Genomic DNA, 25,161 nt, shown 5'->3' with positions numbered 1-25,161 from the left:
CATGATTTGTGCCATGTTCCACAACCACATTATGAGAACCTTAATAGTTATTATCATCTGATGGTAGCTTGTACTAATAATTTTGGAATTGTTGTATGTCTTTTATTTTTACATTTATGTATTTTTTACACTTTAATTCTTATTTTAATTAGTTGCTCCTTTGTCAGTATTTTTTTAATTTGAATTTTGGTGTAATATTCTATGGAAATTATTCCATGTTCGTCGGTTTCAACCCGAAGATGATCTACGGAGTAGATCGAGAACGTTCGTTTTCTTAATAAACTCCCTCGGCAACAAATAAAGTGTTAGTTACTCAATTGGTTTTATATATTTAAAGTTTAAGCTTTAAATAAAAGAGATAGCTTTAAATAGATTATATTATACCTTATACTATGTATTGATAAAAGAAATAATTTAACTTACTATTTTTTAATATTCAGTTTGACATGTGATATACAATAAATATATAACAGAAATTTATTATTTTTTATTACTAGCCTTATACGTGACATTCTAACAAAAATATTAAAATGCAAAATTGGCCAATTATTCAAACCGATTAATTGGCAAAATGGGCCGATACGGCCAATTACCGATTACTTACCGATTAATTGGTGCATCCATAATTATAAGCACAATGCTCTGAGTAAGCTAATGAGCCATGAATACTTGTTATTACAAAACGAATTGTTTCTGTTAATTTTTATCATTTAACTTCACTGTGAGACAGATCATTCATAGTAAAATGTAACTATAGTAATGCACATATTTAAATTTATAACTATTGTATGTATTGTATTAGCTATGTAATAAAGAATGTAAAAAATAAATTGTTCTTATACATAATTAACTTCACTAAGATAGAGTAAAGTGTGTGAGAGCCCAAACTAGATGAAAAATTATATTCAACAACAAAAAAAATATATATTTTTCAAAAGAATAACACCTAAACTTTTTATACATAATATGAAAAAAAAATTATATTTTTTCCCAACACTTAATAAAGGTTGAAGGATGTGATCATCTTTCCCAGGATTCAGTTCCTTTCAAAGGTGACACATCTTCCAAATGTGTCACCAGGAACCTAACAACCACAATTTGTCTATTGGACATAGAACTTAACTTCTTCACACCAAGAAAACCTTTAAAATCCAGTGATATGTGTTTATACAACAGCTAACATTTTCAACCCCGTCGGGGTCTTCCTCCGGCACAGTTCGTACGAAATTTCAAATGCAAATGGAATGGAACAAACAACCAAAGCAAATGTTAATCAAATTTGAAATCGTAGAATTAAAATAGAAAATGGAACATTATGCTCGTGTTGAGATGTTGTTTACGCATGTGTAATATCACGCTTGCCAAATGGTGAATATAAATTGAAATAAATCGATGTGAAGTCATTTGTGGGTGTGCATTCCCTCATAACAAAATTTCCAGGCATGTGAGAAGTTTGTTGCATCCTTATAGTTGACGCACGTGTTATGCAATCCCGCCTTATATATTTCAAGAGTCTCCAATGTTCTGAGCTGGTGAGTATGGTGTGAGACTCTGATTAGACGGGCATTTTGTAGATCTGCTGTGATTCCCAGTTCTGTGGCAAAAGTCGCAAGAATGGTAGTTTGTTTTTTTATTGGCAATGTCGTACCTGTGCTCCCAAAGGCGTTGATGGAGAGAGTGTTTGGTTGAGCCCACATAGATCAAACTGCTATTAAATCTATCATCCCAAAGTGGGACTGCATATACCTCCCGGTGCGTGTTTCGTGTCCAAACTGTCTTTTCTGTTACGCAGTAAGCTGTATACTGATCTTGGCATCTTATAAGCTATCTCATTTTTGGTGATGTATGAAATTTCTCTGTATATCGCATTGAGATGGTGGTAGTACCCTACGATTTTTCTCGCACTATTATCCACAGACCCCACCCCGCGGTTAGATTGTTACGTGTATTTCCCTGTGTGTAGGTGCGAGCTATGTTGTACACTATGTTCCTATCATATTTGTGCTGTGATGCCACTTCCTGAATATGACTGAGCTTGGCCAAAGTGTCTTCATAGTTTGAGTTATGCATGAACGCACACTTAATTAAGGCCCTAAAAGCCGCGATCTTATATCCCACCTAACGTTTTCAACCCCGATGGGGTTGAAAATGTTAGCTGTTGTATAAACACGTATCACTGGATTTTGAAAGTTTTCTTGGTGTGAAGAAGTATATTTCATCCAGTATATATTAAGAAGTTCATTTGTTATAGAACTTAACATTACCAAAGATGGGCATGAGAAGAAAAGGGGAGGACTCCCAAATACAAGAGAAAAATTGATGATAACAAGGCAGTTTGCCATCTCCAGAGTTTGTCACTCATATTTTCTCTCCCAGAACTCGGATACATCACCCATCCTGCCGATCATCACCTAGATCAACTGCCTTGGACCAAACATCCAACTACCTGAACTTTCATCCTACCAACCTATCATCAAGTGATCCATGATCCACATCAATCTTCTTGACATCCAAGATACCTGACGCCCTACAGACCAGACGTCCTCTGAACTACCTATTCACCAGGTATCTTTGACGACGACCCCTCCAACAAGCAAGGAACTGACCTCCTTAGCTACTTAAATACTCAAGGTATTTATCAGCATCAAATGTAAACGCTCTCTCTTGTGGTGAGGAATCAACTATGATAGTCCTATAACTCTATACAGTGGATGATTGATTAACGAACATAATCCATTCCAAGACTTTGTTCTCTATCCGAATTGTTTGTTAACTGATTATCGATTTACCCTAGGTTTTTATGGGAATTTGATTAATTTGTTCTGGAGTCTCCAAAAAATAAAAAATATAAATAAACATAGAAAGAAAGTATATATGTAATAATAAAAATACATATATGCACAGTCCTTGCATTTTTATTAGATTTTTTTCTGTTTGTAGGGGTTAAAGAATCTGTCCAATGTCAATTGCTTTTCTCTCTTCTTCAGGATTTTTCGGAATTAATAGCATTGTAATTGTAGAGATCTTTAAGTTTATTAACCTCATTCAAGTTTGGATGCCATTTGGATCCCAGTTGTTCTGACATCCTCTCACTTCCTAAAAAGATCTTTAATTGCTCAAGTCTTCTTGATAATATCTTTCTTAGCTAAGATTGTGTTTACTGTAGACCTGTTCAAACCATACTGCCTAGCAACATCAGACATCTTCTGCCCACTCTCTACCTTGGCTATTATATCTTGCTTGGTTTCTATGGTGAGCACAGTTCTTAACACGCCACTCTTTTTATCTCCATAATATTATCAGTTTCTTTTTTAAATAATAAGTTCAGAAAAGCACTTACAAAAATTCAGAGAACAGAAATCAACTAACGCACAAAAAATTATTTAAATGCAAGGCCCGGACAAAATTTGAAATTTGGTATTAAAAAGTTAATGAATATCCGACGGGACAGTTAAACTCTCGCCTTTCGTAAATAAAAACCGATACAAAACTTAATAAGTACCCACCCGACAGTCTCGCGAAGACTATAAAAAATTATTTGTCAGAAAGGTAAACAAAACGCTGGAATTACAAGGGAGAGTTTCTAAATTTGGAAGAATACTATCCTATCAGTATTGGGTTGAACATCAATGTCAATGTCTCTAGAGCTCCAAAAAGTTTTGAATTGTCACCTGGAGACAAGGGAAGACCAATCAGTACTGCCAAACGGTGAATATAAATCAATGCAAATGAAATAAATCAATGCGAAGTCATTTGTGGGTGTAATGCCCTCATAACAAAATTTCCAGGCATGTGAGATGTTTGTTGCATCCTTATAGTTGATGCACGTGTTATGCAATCCCGCCTTATATATTTCAAGAGTCTGTATTTCAAGAGCTGGTCAGTATGGTGTGAGACTCTGATTAGATGGGCATTTTGTAGATCTATTTTATGTCACTTCTTTTTCTGTATGTTCTGTGAAGTGTTCGTTATCCGATCACAAAAATCTTTTGTGAAAGTGTTTGTTATCTGAACTGTTTGTTAATCGATCACCCACTGTATTGAAATTCCTGACTAACCACCTATAGCTGTAAATATATGTATAATCCTATGTAAATAAATGGATATTTGTTTATGTTAGATCTGTAGTTGAGTGCACTTCTTTCGAACGCACTGTCTCTCGAACCTCCTCCATCCCGAATCCGACCGCCTACAAGAGCAACTGCTCGCACGTGAAACCAACATCTAACAGCCATTGTGATTTCTGTGTTCCTTAAGACACAGAGATGTCGGTACTGATATGGCATCTTGACGTGGTGCCAACCCTGCAGTCAAGTGCTACCATATAAATCTTTCATACTTATAATTTTTAATCTGTTTAATCAGGGATACATAACCTTTCCTGAAGAAGGGCCAGGTTAGGATTAAGTATACTGACCAGGGGCCAGACCATTTTACAATTCTCTTTGTTGACACAAGGAGTCTAATTAGTTTAGCCGCGGGCAGTGTCGATAATGACGGAAAGTTTATGACTTGATGCGGTTTGAAATAATTATTAAATCCAAAACTTTTTAGTGCAATCAGCTTCCTTTTAGTCGTATGACTCTATTCCAGCTATTAATTTTCTTGGTTCAATGTAATAATTAAACATTTTTTCTATTGTTAGTCTATGGAGAGACTTTGTTGTAAATAATTGGTTGTTATAGCTTTTGTACATTCCTTTTTGAACTCTGATTGGTATTTTCTAGTTTGAATGACATTAGGTTGATGAATAAGCATCTTTTCAGAAAAGATTGAGTCAAATTCAACTATACCAATCAGAATCTAGAATGTAAACAAATGCTAAAAAATCGCTATTTTTATGGTTTTTCAGCACTATTTTCACTTTTTTTTATGTTATTTGATGCTATTTAGATGAATAAGCAAGTTTTCCAAAGCATAAAATTGAAAACTTTCCACCAAAATAGAACATTGGACTTCCTGATAACATTGGAAATGATGTTCTAACATTATTTTATTCTATTTGATTCTTCTAAAAATCGTTATAATACTATGTATTAAACTTAAAATATTCTATATCAAACCAGAAAGTGTGTTAGCAAGAAATAGAAGAACTTCAACCCCCATTTCTCACCTCAGGGAAAGTCACAAAACAGTTGGGTGGGTGCTAATGACTTTGTGAAAGGGAAAAAGTTCTATACTTAAAAACATCGAAAAAAGGGATTTGGCCCGTACCGTCTGCGGGCTGCATAAACATTGAAAGGGGCCCGTATGTGGCCCCCGGGCCGCAGGTTGCGCATCCCTGGTTTAATCTAAGTTCTCGGTTATCCAAGATAATACTGATCGACATAACCTCAGATAAATACGGTTCTATTGTACATAAATATTTTAGATATTTGAAAACAATATACATAATATTATTGAAAATAAAAACATATAAATGTATAATATAATTCTGTGCATTCCTAGCTAAATAATTTTATTTTTATTTCAGATTATAAACAGACATCCAATATTGGGAGAGAGATAAAGTGGGCTAATTGCATAGATTTGTATCCAAAATATATGAGTTTTCAAACAAAATGTAAATCACAGTCTAAACACATCTGAAATAATTGAAACAGCGCAAAAGAAATCAAGAAAAGATTTTAACATGCATTTCACTAATTCTGATGTCTGCCTAGCATGCTAGATGTCATGTTCAGATAGGTGCAAGAAGCCAGGGGTTAGAGAGTAAAGCTTTAAACCGTTTTGCGACATCAGAACGGTGAGTCCTGCTCAAGTGTCACTGCATGGCAGTTAAATAGGAGGACTACTTGTCAAATGGGGAGTGCAGTGGGTAAGTCGATAGGAATCCATGTTCCGAGTAATAACTGAATCAACACCAATTTTAATGAAACAACAAATTTAATATAAAAATAAAGTGAATTACAAAAAACAGCTAATAAACGTATACTTGGCCACACGGTTCTAGAGATACCGTTCTCATGTAACTATCTACTACTGAGAGAGAGAGTTTACAAATCTAAGTACAATACCTCATGAATATAACCAATGTTTCCAGATCCAGTTTAATCGAATGTCGGCAAAATGTTCCCGGATCGGCGGTCGGTAGGGAAGTATCCGAAAAGAACGAGGAGTCGTTCCGGACGTTACGTCAGTGTCACTAGTCACAATGTAAAAGACACTTCTTGTGAACAATTGCTTCTAGGAGAGGGTCTTCACTTTGTTGTAGGTCTGCCAGGAGTATGGCACGACAAGCACAGTCTATGGCTCTTTCTGGGGATGTCCGCCCAAAGATCGGACGTGCGGCCGTTATATCCCCATCCAGGTGTGGGAATTCGGTCTCACGACTCCACGTTGTTCTCTTTTCATTGTGGAATTGTTTTAACTGTACATGTTCCCACACATCAACAACTGAATAATGTTGATGATTTTGAATGATTGTTGATGGTTTAACTTAATGTTTACACGTTCTTTATTTATTGGACCCGTGAGAAGACAGAAATACCGTAAATTGGGAAAAACTTTTACCCAACATTATAATTAATTGTGCAATAATTTCCGGATCTCACATAGGTATACGACAGCTTTCTGGACATTACATCAATGTAATATGTTAAACTATTGGAGGAAAAGTTTCAAAGGAGAATTTTGTAAACCCCAGATTTCTTCAACAAACACCCAGAATTTCTATCATTGCAGATATATCTACAAAAATGATAGTTGTGGGCTGATGATTAGTGTTTGTAGTCTGTTCAACTATCTGACGAAACTAATGTTTTACTTAAAGTACTCACCAATAAGAAAAAAGTTTGATATTATTGCTTTCTTTGACATTAAAATAACTATCATAAAAAAATAATCTTTACAACAGTTTTTACTAAAATTATATTAAGTGTTTCTTTAATTTGCTAAATAATCCTAAGATTTGAACATTTCGCACTTTTAAACATTAAAATTAGTTTTATATTAGATATAAAAGTAATATCATAAACATATAATGATAAAACTTACTCTGGAGTTATAACTTCCAGAAACCTCAGAGGTGCCACTTGATTGCACAATGTTAAAACAATAACGCTCGGGTTATTTTCCAAAACATCTTCCCCGACCGATAGATTCGTATCGTCTTTGCTCGAAGCTTTCTTAAATTTATAGGAAAAAGAAATTTATTAATATAAACACGAAAAGCAAAACTTTTAATAGCATACGACTGCAAACTATGGAGAACACAGAGTAAACAAATAAAACTTACTGAAGACTTAGAAACAGTTTTGGTTTCGTGATCTACAAAATTAGATAAGTTATGCACGAGTGATACAAATTCACAATAAGATTTAAAGTAGCATGTGGAGGATTCTTTGACTTCTTCGAAACTGCCATCAATATTATACGATTTCTGTAATAAAGACAAATTGTCCAGATAATATTTCTGGTGTGGCAATCGTGAATACTGAACAAATTTTGAAAAATTTCCATTTGTGGATACTTTAGGTACAGGGACTCTTGTACATTTCAAAAAGCTTTTTCTGCAAGTATAAAAGTTATCTTCATCTGAAGGGATTTTATTGCTATGTTTTTCTTCTGATTTATTTACATTTGATTCATGCAGTGAAAGAGAATTAAACAGTACTTTTGAATAATCAGAAGCCAAAGACACAGATCCAATTGCTTTATCTTTTGATATTTCATGTGAATATCTCATAAATACATCTTTTCTAATAGATAAATCTGGTTCTGTTTCAAATATGTTTAAATTTTCTAAAACAACAGGAAAATTTTTATCACGAGCACCTTTAACAGCTTGAGTTTTGTAAATCGAATTGCTCGATTTCTCCCCTTTATACATTAGAATATCGTCACGAATTTGGGTTTTGCCGATTAGATATTCCAGCTTTGCCTTGGTGCTTTCTAATGCCGAACATTCGAAATTCTGAAATGGTGATTTCACCACAGAGTTATCTATTAAATTGTCATAATTATTAAATGTTTTGTGGCCAAATTTCACAGGTGTCACGTTTGGTGTGCTGGTTGTCAAACCATATTTAGGTTTCACTTTACCCAAACCGAGAGTGGGACTCAAAATTTCTTTTAAAGATGAAAAATTTAATTCAGAGAGTGACCTGAAACTTAATTCATCTTTAGTATTATCTTGTGTACTTATACTTTGAATGCAAAGATCATTTTCAGTCACTTCGATATTAGTTATATTCCTGTTCTCCCAAGATTGGAATAAATTTTTATCCATTTTTGAGCTTATACTTTCATTCATTTTCTTCTTATTTACCTTTTCCAATTTACTTTCTCTGTCACTTAAATCTAATTTGATTTTCTCTACCTCTTTAATGTTCTTTTCAACAATAAGATCAAAATTTTCAATTTCACTCCAGTCGACGGTGCACTTTTCCACATAATTGTTGACAATGCTATTATTATTCCTATTCAATTTTGTATTCTTTTTTGAATTTTTCTTACTTCCAGCCTCCTGAATATTTTGAATGGTAATATTCTTATTTTTCTTACCATTTTTGTTTTTAAATTTAACATTTTTTGAAATAGGTTTAGAGTTTTCTTTGTTTCCATAAATAAAACAACTATCAGGACAAAAGGGTGATTGGAAAAGATGAGCACTGTCTTCTGATGTTTTTCTTCCTTTTGAAAACTGAAAAAAGTAAACAAACATTCTTAAAATTGGATAAAGAACTGTATTTAATGTGTGACAAATGAAAAAACAGAACAAACATAAACAGATATATGGAACAAGTTCTAGGTAAATTTGTTATAAAGTAAATTGAAATCATTTTTGTCACTTGTATATCCAAGCAGTATATGCATTTTACGCTAAGGGAGCATTAATAATAAATTATTAACAGCCAAATATCTGCAGGGTGTCCCAAAAAGATGTACTCACTCTTTGATTGTCAAATATATAAATATTTTTTTGTAAATAGACGTGTCTTGACAAACACACAGTCCTAAGAAGTTAAATCAATAAACAAATAAATAAATACATTAATTTAAAACCTATTACTAAATTAAAAAAACATATTATTAATCGTCTATCAAAGAGCGAGTGCATCTTTTTGGGACACCCTGTATTTATAGACATTTGACTGTGAATAAAAACAGAAAATAAAAAAAATTGTGCACTCTATTCCTCAATATTCTCTTTCTGCAAGTTTTTATACTTTAAAAAAAATCTAAAACAAGTACAGTCAAACCTGTTTTTATGCGCTCTTTTTATGTGCGATTTTTATTTGTGCGATTTTTTTAATGCGAATTTTTAATTTGTGCGGTATAGTTGGCGACTAGTCTCGTGCGATTCGTCATGTCTCACGTTGACTCATTATAGCTAAATAAACTTATTATAGCATAAATGCACTTATTATAGTAATATTATTGCATGAATATGCGAAAAATGAAATAATTTACTTTTTAAGTCAACAAAACACCACCTGGACAAAAATATGTAAAACAGACGATAGACCAGACGATGCAGTCAAGTGCTGACATCTCTTGTCAATAAATTCTATTTCGTACGGTTTTGAGTTATTTTCTACGTGAGACTTTTTTTTATGCGGTCCCTGTTGACCGCATAAAAAAATTATTTTTTTAATTGTGTTGCGAAAACTATTATTTACAGCCATTCGTGAAGTTTCGTGAGATTTTTTTTAATGCAGTCCCTATCCCCCGCATAAAAACAGGTTTGACTGTATTTATAACCAACCCTTCAAACTGCCAAACTGTAGTAAGCACTGATGTCAATCAAGTAAGTTTTCAATAAAAAATTCGTACAAATGCTTCATTAATGATTTATTATATAGGGGTTGTAGACAATCAAAAATAAATTTTTTTACTATACAAAGCAGTGTTTCATTTTCTACCTTTTTTTTGTTTCTTTCCATTATTGTAATCATCAGTTTGACTCTGTGATCACAATAAGCAGCATCCACTGTATATATAATATAAAATATCGTTCCAATAAAGAATTCGGCTTTTGCATACTTCCGATAAGGTATATGCGACTACGCTCGTAACAAGGAAGAAAAGCAATTTTGATAGAACCGAGAATTACACTTTGATGTTTCCATCAAAAGTTTTGAATTTCCATAACACAACTTCCTCCATTTTAAATAATTTATTATGAAAACTGTGTAAGTGAAAATCATGTGTTCCAAAACTATTTTATTTATCAAAGTATATTTTATCTTATACATAATATAAAATAAAATACATTAATACTTACAGATACTTCTAGACTGTTGCTGTTTGAAAAAGATAAAATTTTGCATCTCCTGAAAATATGATTAAATATTTTCATAACTGTTTAATAAAATATATATTTATTTTTAAAAATTTCTTGTATTAAATAGCATATTTTTCAATTATTATGCCTTTGTGTCCTTTCTATCTTAATTAAAAATTTATTTTGTATACTAGTACTTTCTATATATTAACAGGACAGGTAAAAATCAGGAAAAAGGAAAAAAACAATTATAAAAGACAACTGTATGAGCATTTAAATATAATTAAGCAAACTAATAAAATGAATAACAACAATGGTAGAGAGATCCACCAACCATGGATAAGCATTATAAAAGGGGGAGGAAGGGGTATAAAAGAAGTGATAAGAACCAATTAGAATAGAAATTAAGTAGAAAAAAATAAACAAAAAGAAGTAAGTCAATTGAAATAATAATTTAGATAATAATTCAATTTATCTTTTTAAACTGATTTTAATGTTTAAAAATTAGGAATGTATCAAATTGTATGGTTGCTGTGGATCGTAAGTTTAATTGGAAATGTAAAGAAGTTCGGAAATATAGAATCTGTAAGAATTTTTAATTCATTGTCGGGAAATGATTGTGTTTTAGTTAATTTTAGTTATAATTGTACTCAGAAATGTTTTTTTATTCTTAATTGTAGAAAGTGTCGTTTAAAGGCCTGCCGAGGAGGAACGAACGAGTCCGAAACACGAGTTTAAAGTGTATGTGTTCGGGTGAACTAAATAAAGAACATTATTTTTGATCTGTAAGACTAAATTTCTGCATCCATATTTTCCAGTATAATAAGTCCTGTTAATATATAAAAAATACTAGTATACAAAACAAATTTTAAATTAGCATATTTTTCATTTCCTTTAAATAAACACATCATTATAATCTTTCCAAAAAAAAAAAAAAAAGTAACAGCTTAGTGCAGTGGTCCCCAACCCTATGCCCGCGGGCACCATGGCGCCCGCCAATCGTTTTACGTGTGCCCGCCACTGTGCGACCACGATAAAAATAAAAATATTTCGGTTTTCAATAAAATGCTATGTAAAAGTTTTTTCACTTTGAATGATTAACCATTCAAAAGTAGAAATGGCGTCCAACACAGATGAAAGCACAAAGCGAAATGCGACCGATCTCTTTTTCCCCTCCGCCAAATCTGCACCAATTCAATTTCCCATACTTGAAATGAAGTAAAACGGTCCGTTCTGAATACTGTAAAATGAAAGTAGGGAAACGTGTAGGGCCTGTAACTTGGAGTGACCTAGAAATTTCGGTAGTTGTTAACTTAAAAAAAAAAAAAAAAAGTCAACAGCCATCGTGTGTCAGAAGTAATCTACGCCACCATATCTCTCGCACCATCTAGAAATATTCCTGGGTGACACCACGATATCCACACCGGGTGTCACCAATGCTAATGTCACATTATATAAGATTTGTTTAGAAGCAACTTATTTAAATGGGGCCCCAATTTAAATTTTGTCTAGGGCCCGCTAGAGGCTTAATCCAGCACTGTTAACTATGTCCAAATATAAATTCACCTTGAAAAAATAAATGGTGCCTGTCGTCCAGCCGGTATTCTAGAATGTGCTCTTAGGTACAAAAAGGTTGGGGCTTAGTGTTTCTTTAGATCAGTGATTCCCAAACTTTTTCGATTCACCCCTTTGTTCCACAAAGTTATACCCAATGCCCATAACCCATTTTCTCTTATGCCAGAAAAAAATTGGAAATATTCTTAGGAAAACTTTTCTATGAATCTCACACTTTGTGCCCTTACCGTACATTGTTCTCGACATCTGTAAACCATTAAATGCAATTTCCTCTTATCCATTTAACGGAGGAAAGGGAACGGCCGTCGGTGACCCCAACTTTTGCCTTTGGTCACCGTTCGGTACACTGCCTCCGGCACCCACTTTAAGAACCACTGCTTTAGATAGTCAAGTTCTCAAAAGTTATAAATCACACAAAATTCTAGAAAATTCATTATACAGAATTATGTGTTTTGCTATTATTCATTTCAAACTTCTGCATCCATAAATGCAGCATAAGACAAGAAAAGGTTAGTTCTCAGAGCAGTTTCTCAGTTTTTTGAGTCATTGTAAGCTACAATGTCAATCTCATTACTGTAGCACATTGTGGCTCATGTTAGGAAGGCAGGATTGGTGTTGTATTTGGTGCCTAATGAGGTCAATACTTAATTTTTCTACTTGCCATTATGGTAAAGATTGAGCTTGACTCAATTTGTAAACACACCCCTTTTCTGTTGCAGTCTGGCATTGTGACATCAAAATTATGCAATCTAATTTCAATTTACACTAATTTTGCTGTTTTTTACTAATATTGTGGTCTTATATTCAGTTTGATTTATCAACTTTTTTAAAATTTATTTTATTTAAATAAATTTACTTCATTCTTAAAAACTAATTTTGTACTTTACTGTTTTTTTTTTTTTGAGTCATTGTTTTCTTGAGAGTAGTAATCTCATGCATTACAGCATTACTTAATGAGCGTAAATAAATAAATAAATAGTTTGAATTCTATAGCTTCAGTATACAAAGTTTTTAAAGTTAAAATATATCTATTTTGACATTTATCTGCAAAAAAAAATTTACCATTAGATATTAAGAAAATAGGAAAACAAAAACAATATTGTCAAGTCTACAAAAATCACAGTACAAAAGATGAACTTGCAACTGTAGTTAATCCAATGAATTAATCAATGCAGCTTTAATAGTAGGTAAAGTCAAACTTTAAAGGGATGCTAACTTTGACATTTTCAATGGATCATTCTCAGATGTGGACAGATGAGAATATAATGCCAGTGTTGATTAGGAAAGAATATGATATAGAGTACACAGGCAGGAAGTGGACTGTGACAACAGCAGTTGATCTGAAAGACTAAGAGAATACCAAGCAGGCAAAAGGGAATCCTTCTCACTGCTATTTAAACACCTGTTGATAATAATGTCGTAAGAAATTTCAGACTTCTGTAAAAGGTGAGTGTAGAAGGTGAGTGTAATCTAAAGTTAAAACAATTCTAATAAGAATGAGGAAAAACTTGTCAACTTAAATCTTGAAATTACCTGCTATTAAGAATTATTAATAAGAAGCTATAAATTCTATCTATACCAGTAGTCCAAACTTTTGATTCTCGGTGCCCTTGCTAAATTCACATTTTCCCAAGGTGCCTCATCTCAAATTCTAACAAGTACAATTTGCGAAATAGCCAATATCTTTTTAATTAAAGAGTTAGGACAGTAAAACACATATTTATGGTAACAAAAAAATGTAATTGAACAAATTCAATTAATTATAATTAGTGAGATGGAAGAACCTGTTGATCACTGCATATTTTCTCAAACCTTGGAATCAAACTGGACACAGCCACCCACATTTCCTTCTCCACATTGATTTTCGTGCGATATATAGATTTTATCACAGTGACAGCCGAAAACCCAGCTTCGCACGAATAAGAAGTCGCAAATAGAATTAAAATTCTCTGAGTTTTACCACTCAGAAGAGGATATTCCTCTTTTTACTGATATTTGGATATCAAAATTCAGTTAATTCCATGCTGCTAAATTTTGTTTTCAACGTATTGTCGTAAGACAACTCGATAAGATTCTCTTCTTCTGCAGCAGTAAATTCAGATGGGGCACCGGCATTGAATGGAGCTTGAATTCGTGCAAATTTATCGATATTACTCATTTTGAAAATATTTCTGAAACCAAGTGATAAGCTGTGAGAAATGTTCTTCAAAACTGGATTTCATACCTTGAGAGAAATCAACTCCACTGAAGGTCAAAAACTGTTGCAACAAAAGAAAACATTCTTTTCCTCCATCTTAATTTATTTTTCTTTTCCATGGTTTTAATTTTTTTTATAAAAGCTGAAATTTTCTCAATCAACTTTAAAAGGTGTATGTTGCTTCCCTGCAGGGAGAGATTCAGAGCATTCAGCTTTTCAAAAATATCACATAAATATGCTAGTTTTACCAAAAAATCTTTAATCACAAAATTTTTGGCATACTTGTGGTCTTCCTCTCTAAGAAAATATTAATTTCCTGTCGCAGTTCAAATGTACAAGACAAAACATTACCTCAAGAGAGCCATTGCTCTCTTGTGGTGTTTTGTACTTTCTCGAAGTACTGTAGTACGACAAAGACGTGTGCTCGGATTCCACATCCTCACATAGTTTTTTGAAAAATCTTGCCTTCAACAGCCATTTTCATAACATACATGTACTACGTATTCTGGTTCAATGTAGGACTCAAGATATTTTGATGCGAGTGCATTTCTGTGAATAACACAATGGGTTCACAGTGCATCAGGGTCTTTGCTTTAAAATAGTGCTTGCAATACTCCTTAACATCCGAACATAGAACGAGCACCATCAGTAAAGATACCAATGCATTTGGTCCACTCCAAATTATTTCTGGAAATAAAAATATCACGGATCTCGAACAAGTCGTGAGCCTTAGCACCAGCAGTGATACTTTTACAAAAGAGAGAGTCTTCTACAATGTTATAATTATCTATAAACTGTACAGTACATAGCAAATCAAGTGAGCATCATTATTATTATCTGTGTCCTCATCCAGCTGCAACCCAAATTCCTTCCCTTCCATTTTTTCAATAAGTAAACATTGGAAATCCTTTGCTATGTGTTGTATTCTGTGACCGATACTGTTATTGGACAGAGGCACTTTTGAAAGCTGCTACGCAGCATATCCACCGATCATAATATTCACCATATCCACAGCAACCAGTAGAATGAGTTTTTCTGCAATGGTATGAGGCTTTTTACATTTTGCAATTCTATGTGCCACCTTTATTACTAAGTTAATGCCTGCACTAGCGTGGCAGGCCCTTACGAATGATAGTTTACATTAGCCGAGTCGGTCAACTAATGCACATGCGTCAGTATTACGTAAACGGGAAACGTGAATTCGAACATAATTTCGACTAATTTGAAGCGATTCGAACGGCAGTTCCAACGAAATTTGTATTGCCCGAGGAAGAACCGACGTTTGTGGTTCAAAAACGTTTCTATACACCTATTTGTGTTAAGAGTTTGGACAAAGAGGGATTACACACCAGTAAAAGGTTAAGAGGTAGTTACTAAGTTAGTGATTTGCATCAGGTCTGATAGATGTTGCATCTTATCACATTGAATTGAAAGTGGAAGTAAAATTATGAAAATTTTATAATATTTTGCAGCTTCCTCACAGGCACTGTGGCACACACTTGGGAACCACTGATCTATACAATAGAAAATCAAGATGCTGGGACAATAATGTCTGAAAAAAGTGCTTAATTTCACTTTGCAATCTGTGATATGTATATTGATTTAAATTTAAATTTGCTTCCTACCACAAAAAATTACTTTTAACATAATAGTTGCTATAGCAACAAATTCATAAACTGTATATTTTCATACTATAAATATAACAACAGCATTCATTGTAATTATTCTAATAGATAATTAATAAAAGAAAGCTATCAATTCCAAGTGGTGAGTTTATGGTAAGATTATGAAATGATAAGAATGCTAGAATCTTACCATTTTTACATATTGAAATACAGTATTTAGAAACTGCCAATTTAATATTTACATCACTAAAATATTTTCATTAATATAAGTTTAATTAATCGATGCTAATAAATAATTGCTGTGTTAATATATTAATAAGATTTAATTAACAAAATTACATTTTACATTTAATTTAATTACATTTAATTAAAAAAATACACAAATCAAACAGCAATTATTGCAGAAAAATACATTAAGTTATCTAATTATCCAACTATTACTGATACTAACTTGTTTTCTGATTATAATCATATTACTTTCAATTAACTGTTTTGATCATCTGTTATGTTAATCAGCTGTCCATCATCAGTACCATATTTAGCTTACTGTTGTAAAATGCAAGACTATGTCATTAATCTACAAATACTATCTTATGAAAGTGGCAGAGACTCTTGGTTGTCAGATATAAATTACAAATGTCTGTACTCAAAGTCCTAAAAATCAAATATAGTACTGTACAAACCTCGGGTTTCAAACACCTCACCTTTCGAACAATTCAGTTTACGAACTAAATTTCGAACTTATTTTTGCCCCAGTTGCCGAACAAGCTGCTCGGTAGAGCCGGCCACCGACGTCAACTTCCTACGCTTCCCGCGTTAAAGAAAATCGACGGCCCGACCAATTAACGACAAGACTACCGATTCGGAAGTTAGCGGCATCCAGATCGCCTCACGTCACAATACAAATCGACGACGACATTGCTATTTAAATTACAATTCAACGTGCACGTAGAAAAGATACTATTTCTGTTTTTTGGCACACACCACAGTCGAATTTAAATCAAATTAATAAAAACTGCGTTAACTGACATACACATAATATAAATGGCATTCAAGAATTTGTGTTTAATTAAGCTTAAGTAAAATTAAATAACAAAAATTTATTAATATAATATTTATATTTATTAATACTAGGTAGCCAGTTAATTAAATAAAAACAAATAATTAAATTTAAAAATAATAAAATAATAATTAAAACCGGCCTTTACACCAAAACCAAAATCGAAATCAAATCAATCGAAACATAATATTTCGGAAAGTGCGTCTATAGTTCTTGTACGTCTCGATCGATTTGGTTATATTTCGTGCAATAAGAGTTCGGACTCTGTTTTTGTTTCTTATATAAATAACTCCTTAAAAGTCCTTTATAATTATTTATAAGCCGCTAGCTACTTAAATTTCATAGACGTGTAGCTTCTAATAAAAAGCTACACGTCTACGTAACTCTTATTAACTCCGTTCACATAAACTAAACCTTTTTCCCGATTTCTTACATAAATGACTCGTGCTTGTTTTTAAAGGAATTACTTATTTACAATACGTAACTCCTTACGAACTCATTTAATAACATAATTTTCTAACTTCTTAGATAAAATTCCGAATTTTGTTAATTCCTCGAACTTGTTATTACAGTTTTATATATAATAATTATACCGTACGTTTTCATCGAGTATTTCTTTTACCGTTTACACGGTGTGCCGTAACTAGGCAGATGCAACGGGTGCACCCGCACGGGGTCCACTCGGAAGGGGGGCCCAAAACGCACGCTTTGTTTTATTTTCCCAAACCTAATTGATTAAGGGGTTTAAATGCAAATTCTTGCACAGGGCATAGGAATGGCTAGTTACGGCACTGGTGTAGGGAATTTTAACCGATGTCACGATGACGTTTTTCTACATATCTTCCCCATCACATACAAGTCAGGAAAAGTCTACCTATATCAATTGTTCCTGACATTTGTTGTAATTTAATCTCTATGCATTAATTAACACCATTTGTAAATGTTGGAATGTATTATTGTTAATGTCGATGAATGCGGACATGTTTTTAATTAATCCGATTTTAAACACTCACGGAACAAATATACGCAAGCACAAAATCGTTGGCAACTTCTAAACAATCGATCATACGTTATTTGGTAAGTCTAACTCATGTTTTAGTCACATACAACTCATGGTATAAACCCAAAACAATTACACAGGTGCACATACCGAGTCAAATTAAAATCCCATACATAAAATAACCTTTACAAACCTATCAATGACATTTTCTTCCCTAAAAGAGATCAAATTAAACAAAAAACTGGATTTCTCTCCATCTTGCTTTTCTTCCAAGCTCGTTTCTACCTTTAATTGTCTTTTTCGATTCCTTTTTAAGTAATTCTTTCCATTTCGCTTGTCCATTTTTCAATTTCAAGCTCGCATTCTATTTACAAATAGACCAACTCGCGCTAAATATTCAAAAACCCTGCCGACTTGTCCGTATCGCAGCTTAACTTAATAGCCAAATTATAGCCAAAAACTTGGAATATTTTTAAACAGACCGCCATTTGGGCCTCGTTCATACCGTTTAATTCATCTTAATTTTTCTAATTATTTAAAATATTTAGTTTAAAATATTAAAAACTATTTACCATAATGGAATGGAATTATATTTTTATTTACGAAATTATGGATCGTTTTATTTAATAATTTACACGGAGACTTCTTACCGAAATATTAACGTACTTTTAGTAAAATAATTAAACATTTACAAGCGACTAGTGTAAATTGTAATATTATAAACTAAAATTTCAGCGCATTTTACATTTTTTGGAGAAAGAAAATTTCTTCTTGGCGCCGCCTAAACTAGTTATATTCTTGAAATTGCTTACTCATTATATTTATCTGCAGCTTTTCATTTTTAAGTTATTACAGAATCTAAACTTCTGGCTTTCTTTTACGACTCTAATTATTATCTAATTCAAAGCATAAATTAGAATGCAACGCTTTCTCGCTGTATCTTTGCGGAAAAATCATTTTTGCTATAGATATTGAATTTCTTTCATGTTGTGCTTAAGTAGAGTACGTTTCAATTTAACCGCTTAGAGAAGACAAGTACGGTGCGATACTTTAACGAAAAACGATTGAAAGTGTTTTTTCAATTTTTATACACGACAATTTCTAAATTACTTAAACAACTGTGTTAATGTCTGAAACTATCGAAAATTTATAGGAAAAATAGTTTATCAAATTTCGAAAATTCTCCTTATAAAACCTTTAGAAGAGTCCTTAGTCAAGTATATGAGCTCGAATTGATTTTTCCTGTTATGTAGTAGCCTAAATAAATACTCAAATTTTCATAATATTAACACAGAATTTTAATAAATTTTTATTTTTTTTATTTCATTTATATTTATGTTACTTCTGTCTTGCAGCACTTTCAGTCAGTGTCTTCTTCATCCGAACATCAATCTGTTCTTTCTCGAAATCTTAGGCTCTTTGTGGGTCCCATTCTCCTAGATTTCTTTCAGACGAAATTCAAATATCAAATTAAATTCAGTTCGGCTAAACAAAGAGCCACATTTACGTTCCTTTCCTTCGATTTAATATTTTTCAAATAAATTTTTTTAAAGCGAGACCTGTGATCATTCTATATGACAGTTGGACTGCATGACAAATGCTGTTTTCCGCTTTCAAGTGTATTGGAATGCTCCGTTTATTTATCATCAATTACCACAAAATACTGTAATAAAACTGCGTGTAAATACATCACAATTTTTTTCTTTTTTAATCTTCTGTTAATTAATTGCTTAATTTTAGAAAAGAATTTTTCTGTTTAGTTAATTTGGCTTCTAGTCGATTCGTTGTCGTCACCTTTAGCGATTGTTCGTGTTGGCTTAATGCGCAAAAACGATTTTAACTCAATGACGTGACATTTTGGAGTTAAAATGAGAAAATTCTGATGCGTGTGTCTTTCGTGCACAATACCATTTTCTTCCGTTGGCACTTAATAATATATATATTCCACATCTCTTACTCTACGTCGACTTTGTAAGAAAATGGCCCACACAACGAATGTATCGAGTAGACAGATGAAATTATTTGAAAGTTTAAAGATTGAAAGAAATGTGTATAATCATTCGGCTTCACCGCCTTTCGGCGGTGGGCCTTCTAAGCTTCAAATTAGACTGACATTGTGGCCCGAAGACTTAAATAATGGACTTCTATACTACAAGATTTGATAATTTGCGATATATCTATACAACAGAAGACCTAAATTATAATTTTTAAGATTTAAAACGTTATTCGTTGTCAGTCTATTTTTATGAATTTGTAGAATCAGTACTACGAAATTTAGATTATTTGTAGTAGCAGTAGGTAATTATTGTGAAGGTTTATTGTGGTGTAGGAGACCATTTGCTGTAGGCCCATATCCTGGCAATGCACACTCGAAAAAATCAAACTGTTGCTTTTAAAATATAGATTTAGGTTATTCGTGATAGCTTTGCAGACTTGGAAAGTCTTGAACGTCCTCTGTAAGTTTCAAGATTTAAAAAATTACTCGTGATACGCGATACTCGTGGAAACTAAATGAAAGTCAAGTTTTGATTGGTTAAAATTTCAACGAAGATATTCGTTTTCATCAACAGCGCCCAGTAGCAACTTTTCCTCTTTTTTTGGATTCGGTTCGACGAATTAAACGAGTGGAAAGTGCCAATCACGCTCGACAGTCACGCGAAAGTGAGTCGGTGCCACGCGAAGGAAGTCGAGACGAATTGTAAGGTCACGCGAGCCTCACAAACCCTCACGAAGTGTCAGACGACAACGTATTTAAATGCCAAACTGCTATAAAAATTGGACTACGCGGCTCCGCCATAAATCTAAATTTGAATTTAATCTTAAAAACTGTCTGATTTATCTGTAAATCTCTTGTTTTCCTTAATAGAAAACTCTCGAGAAACTTCTTTGTAGATAAAGGAAAATGGAAGCTTTCAATTTTTTTGTTTTTTGGAAATAATTTCTTGAGTAAATTCTGTTTAAAAAATCGGCGTTTAGATTCAGAAAGTTCTTTATAATTTTGTGAAAAATTGTTCTGAGATTTAACTAATTTCTCCCGATAACGCCTAATAAACTACTTTAGGGTTCTCTCGGGGTATCTTGGAACTTTTTAGATGTTATCGGGGATTTTTACGTTACGTGTTGTCATGGATTTTCGGGGGTATTAATTTTGATAATTTTTACGTTTTAGGCCGATTTCCATAAAGTGTTAATACAGTATTTTAAGAATTTTGGTGTATTTTTATAGATACGAGACTTTTTGCTAGAACACTATATTTTACGACGAAACAGTCAGCGGCCCGTGACGAAATACAACAAGGCTCAATCGATATGGACAATAAACAGTTTGTTTTCATTGTATTTTATCCAATCAAACAGCTATGAGAAAGTTTATTAAATTTCAAACGTTCACCCAATTACTTTTGTAGTTTTTATCGGTTTGAATAGAGAATTTACATGAAAATTTCTATATGTTATAGATCGGCAACATTGAAAAAACTGTTATATGTGACGAAATATCAATTATTTGTGACGATATAATTGTGTAGTTTGTCATACACAATGTTTTGTTAGGTTGTGGTGTGTAATGTACAGCACTATTTCATTCAAAGTTGCGGATAAATGCACTTGTTAAGCCCTTTTAAACTAATTATACGAACCGTTAAAATATAATTTAACAAAGCAAATTATGCCGCCATGTTTTAAATCCTTTACTTATACGTTATCTTCTAAAAAATCTGAATTTTTGATGTAAAAAAATTACCATTTAAATCCGAAAAGTACAATTATCAGATTTTAAATGTATAAATTTGAAAACTTCGATTAACGGGTCATGAATTATTCAAATAAAAAAACACTTTTTTTCTAAACACCAAATTTTTTAGAAAAATTCGGCTCAAATCGAATTTATCGTCCATCACTCTCGCGAATATTCTGTCCCGTGTTTTGATAATGCCTGTATTCTAGGTGTTCAATTCACGTGACTTTCCAAAAATAGCAAATTTTCGTTTGAATTTATATTTGATTGTTAAAGCTTGATAGGGAATCGATCGGGGATGTTGTTATAACGTACGCGTGTATCACATTCCACTACATCACACGCCCTACTTTGGTTTCTTGGTAACGTTTGTTATTGCTGGTATCTATGTACCCTTTCAAAACGGATCGATAATGATAATTAATACAAATATCAATCGTTTTTCGTATATAAAAATCTGTTTGATACTGTCTAAAATCTATCCACGTTCGAAGTTGTTCAAGTTCAGCATCACTGTCGACTTACGAAATGTCATTGATTCGTTATTGTCTTATATAGTTTTTACCGATGAACAGAGTTTCTGATAATAAAGATGATAATAGAATAAGATGTAGGCCTAACTCAGGATGAGTTATTGATAAACTTATGTTGCCAGCAAGGGTTATTGATACTTTATTTATGTTACGAACAAAGTTTCTCAAACTTTATATTGCGAACAAAGTTTTTGATACTTCATTCGTGGGATGGTCTATAAATTACGTACTAAGAAATAATATACAGCACAGGGGTCCGAACATTATATTTTATTTCATTGAATACGTGTATAATGTACAAAAACAGTGACTTAACATTAAGGTTCTCTATGCAACTATTCAGTAACAAAAGTGAATTATTCTGTTACCCAAGAGTTAAGACCAGGCCCGTCTTTGGTACGTGCGAGGCCCTAGGCCAAGAAAAGCTTGGAGGCTCCTTTAAGAAATTCGTAATAGAGGGTTAATATTCATAAATTTTTTCAATTAGCTTTCTCTGCTAAACATGTTGTTATATTTATGTTTAATAAAATTTATCAGACGTATCTTTTGATTGTTTACTGTTTATAATAATCTTATTACTTGTTGCTCTATTCAATCTTGCATATTTTCGAGGACTCGAACGTTAGGAGGCCCTTGGGCCCAGTTCCAGTAGAGGGCTCCTAAAGAGGTTGGTCCGGGTAGGTCCTGGTTGAAACCCTAGCATTACGTAACGACACATCGAAACGATTACTCGGCATATCTACTCACCCATAGCTGCGTTACCTAATTCATGAACAGCTCCACGTTACGAATAATGCACCGATATCGAGAACAAGTAGTTATAGAATATTGACGATACGTTGAAGTTACGAACAAGATTTTTCTCCTTTTATTCATGTACAGGGCTATTGATATTATATTTTTGTTAAGAATGGAGCTATTGACACTTGGCTAAAGTTACGAACAAATTGATAATACAGAAAATATTGATAACTTACCGCATTCATTGAATGTATTATTGATCACCTACAAGAGCTATTGAAAGCGTTATTGATAGCTCGAGTCATTAAGTGTGTTATTGAACGTTACTGAAAGAATTTCGAATAGTTTATTAAAGTTATTGTTATTAAATATTTTTAAGCTTCAAACAGACTTGTAAACTTATGACTTCTAGTATCAATAATACGGAACTCTAAAGGGGATATTAATAGCAATCGACGTTAAATCTGGATGACATTGATATTGATACTAATCTGAAAACAAACTTTTTAATAATCTGTAACGTCTTAACAGCTATCGAATACAGAAAACTGTCTGCTGATACTCACAACAGCACACTTAAATTAAGCAACTGAAACAGAACACCCTGCACTATAAACAGGAGTTTTAAATGCATAATAAAGAATTAAAATACACGAAATTATGATAATATTTATATAAATTCAGTCGAAACTCGAAAGTAGATTATACATTTATCACCAGAAGTAGGCTGCTTAATTATAATTAAGGGTGTTTCCGAGGCACGCGATTCAAATCGCGTTTATCATGGCGACGGATGGCGATATCGCTCTTTTAATGGAGTCACGCCACTTGGCATTAAATATGCTGCTTTTACTTTTTATAAATCGAAGTTGATAAGGGTAAAAACGAAACAATTTTATCTGTAATTCTGTGGGGGAGTGTGTATATTTAGATAATGTTTGTCAACGACACAAATACAGTTTAGTTATTAATATCCTAATCATAAATTTTAAGACAGAAGATTGAATAATTACCGCATTGTCGAGATTTTAAGATTAATTTGAGCGTAATATTATATTCGAATGAGCCATAAATAGATCCTACAGATTAAATATTGAGAGTTTCAATACTGTTCCATTATATCCTACCCTTTGTACTGTATACTTAAGCTGAATCACTCCTTCGCTTCCCTTCGAGCCATCTCTTTCTAACCATTAAATACTGAGATTTTACCTCTAGAATTTGAACCCACATTAGTCTAAACTTAAAATATGAAGGATTAAATTTACCATTCTTTGTATTTTAAGCTAATTTAGAAGAGAACTCTTTTTCCATACACTGAATAAATCAACACTATTATATTAATTAATGAAATTGAGATAAAACTTTCCCTGCTTAACATATATAATTAAAACTGAGCTTTTGTTTCTAATTTCATGTTTAATCACAACACTCTGAAAGTCGGCGTGAGCCGAGGAACTCTTTGTAATATTAATGAATAAGCTACTTTCGCGTTAAGTTGTTGATAGTGAATCCAGTTACAGTAAATATTAATGTAAATTTTCTCATAGCATGTACTAATATTAATTTAAGCCAGGCCTGATTTAAGCTATGCTACAGTGAGCACGGAGTTGTTCAATCACTCCACTACACAAAGTCAGCTTCACAATTCACTCATCGTTAAGTCGTAATTCTTAATTCGAACTAGAAATCATTACATAATTAACACATTAAATATAAAATTAATATATGAGTAGGGAAACCATCTGTGTTGTACCCCTCCTACATAAAGATGTTTATCATTTTTCGTAGTAAGCATACGCTTCTTTGAAATTCAGATAAGCAACTAGATCTATAAGGCGATTGATATGCATAGCACGCTAGTTGTTGGCAAAATTAGCCACGCATTGCATGCTGACGATCCACCCCTCCTCGAGTCTGGCTCTGTTTTGGATATAACTCAGTTTGTTTACTCCGTGAACACCCGACAAAGCTCTTAGCAACCATGCCCCAATAACTATTTATTGGAATATCTTCTTTTTAGATGTCTTGTCCACTTCTTTTAATTGAAACATGCTTCGACATCATCTCGTCATCACCTTAATCAACATCATCTTGGTAAGTTCTCTTATAATGTTAATGAAAATAAATAAAAATATGAATAATCGGTTTTACAGTAATTTCTTTGTAAATTAATTATATACTTTCAAAAGGCTGTAATGATTTAAAAATAACAAAGGAGAAATTCGTCTCGAAATATTCAAAAAAAAAATGTATAAAAAAACATAATTCCCTAAAGTGTGCATAATTCAATAGAAAAGTTGGCTTTTACTAAATCGAAATTCCCTAAAGAACAGTTTGAAACTATTTACGAAGCTTGTACTCTTGAAATCAATTGTATCTTGGCTCTAAAATAGGGATTTTTGAGCCAATTCTCGAGGGATTTCGTTACGTGTCACTTATTTACTCCCTCGAGGCGTTGTAAGT

The 25,161-nt window shown here is 32.7% G+C and overlaps 1 protein-coding gene across 1 annotated transcript in view; it reads right to left on the bottom strand.

Moving 5' to 3' along the window:
- The window catches only part of LOC136985397 (serine/threonine-protein kinase haspin homolog), a 49,930-nt gene extending 31,905 nt beyond the window's left edge, over positions 1-18,025 (bottom strand). Inside the window, exons 1-4 of the mRNA XM_067282670.1 lie at positions 17,879-18,025; positions 10,229-10,277; positions 7,238-8,644; positions 6,997-7,127 (exon numbers count right to left, since the gene is read on the bottom strand). Of these exons, the coding sequence (XP_067138771.1) occupies positions 6,997-7,127; positions 7,238-8,254 (1,148 nt within the window). The 5' untranslated portion in view covers positions 8,255-8,644; positions 10,229-10,277; positions 17,879-18,025. The remainder of the gene's footprint in view (positions 1-6,996; positions 7,128-7,237; positions 8,645-10,228; positions 10,278-17,878) is intronic.
- Between the last annotated feature and the right edge of the window lie 7,136 nt (positions 18,026-25,161).

The sequence above is a fragment of the Centruroides vittatus genome, unplaced genomic scaffold (genome assembly GCF_030686945.1).
Source record: "Centruroides vittatus isolate TY-2023 unplaced genomic scaffold, ASM3068694v2 contig_1208, whole genome shotgun sequence".
In the NCBI taxonomy this organism is placed as follows: domain Eukaryota; kingdom Metazoa; phylum Arthropoda; class Arachnida; order Scorpiones; family Buthidae; genus Centruroides; species Centruroides vittatus.
Note: the sequence above shows the minus strand (reverse complement) of the source record. Positions and strands in the feature narration are given on the sequence as shown.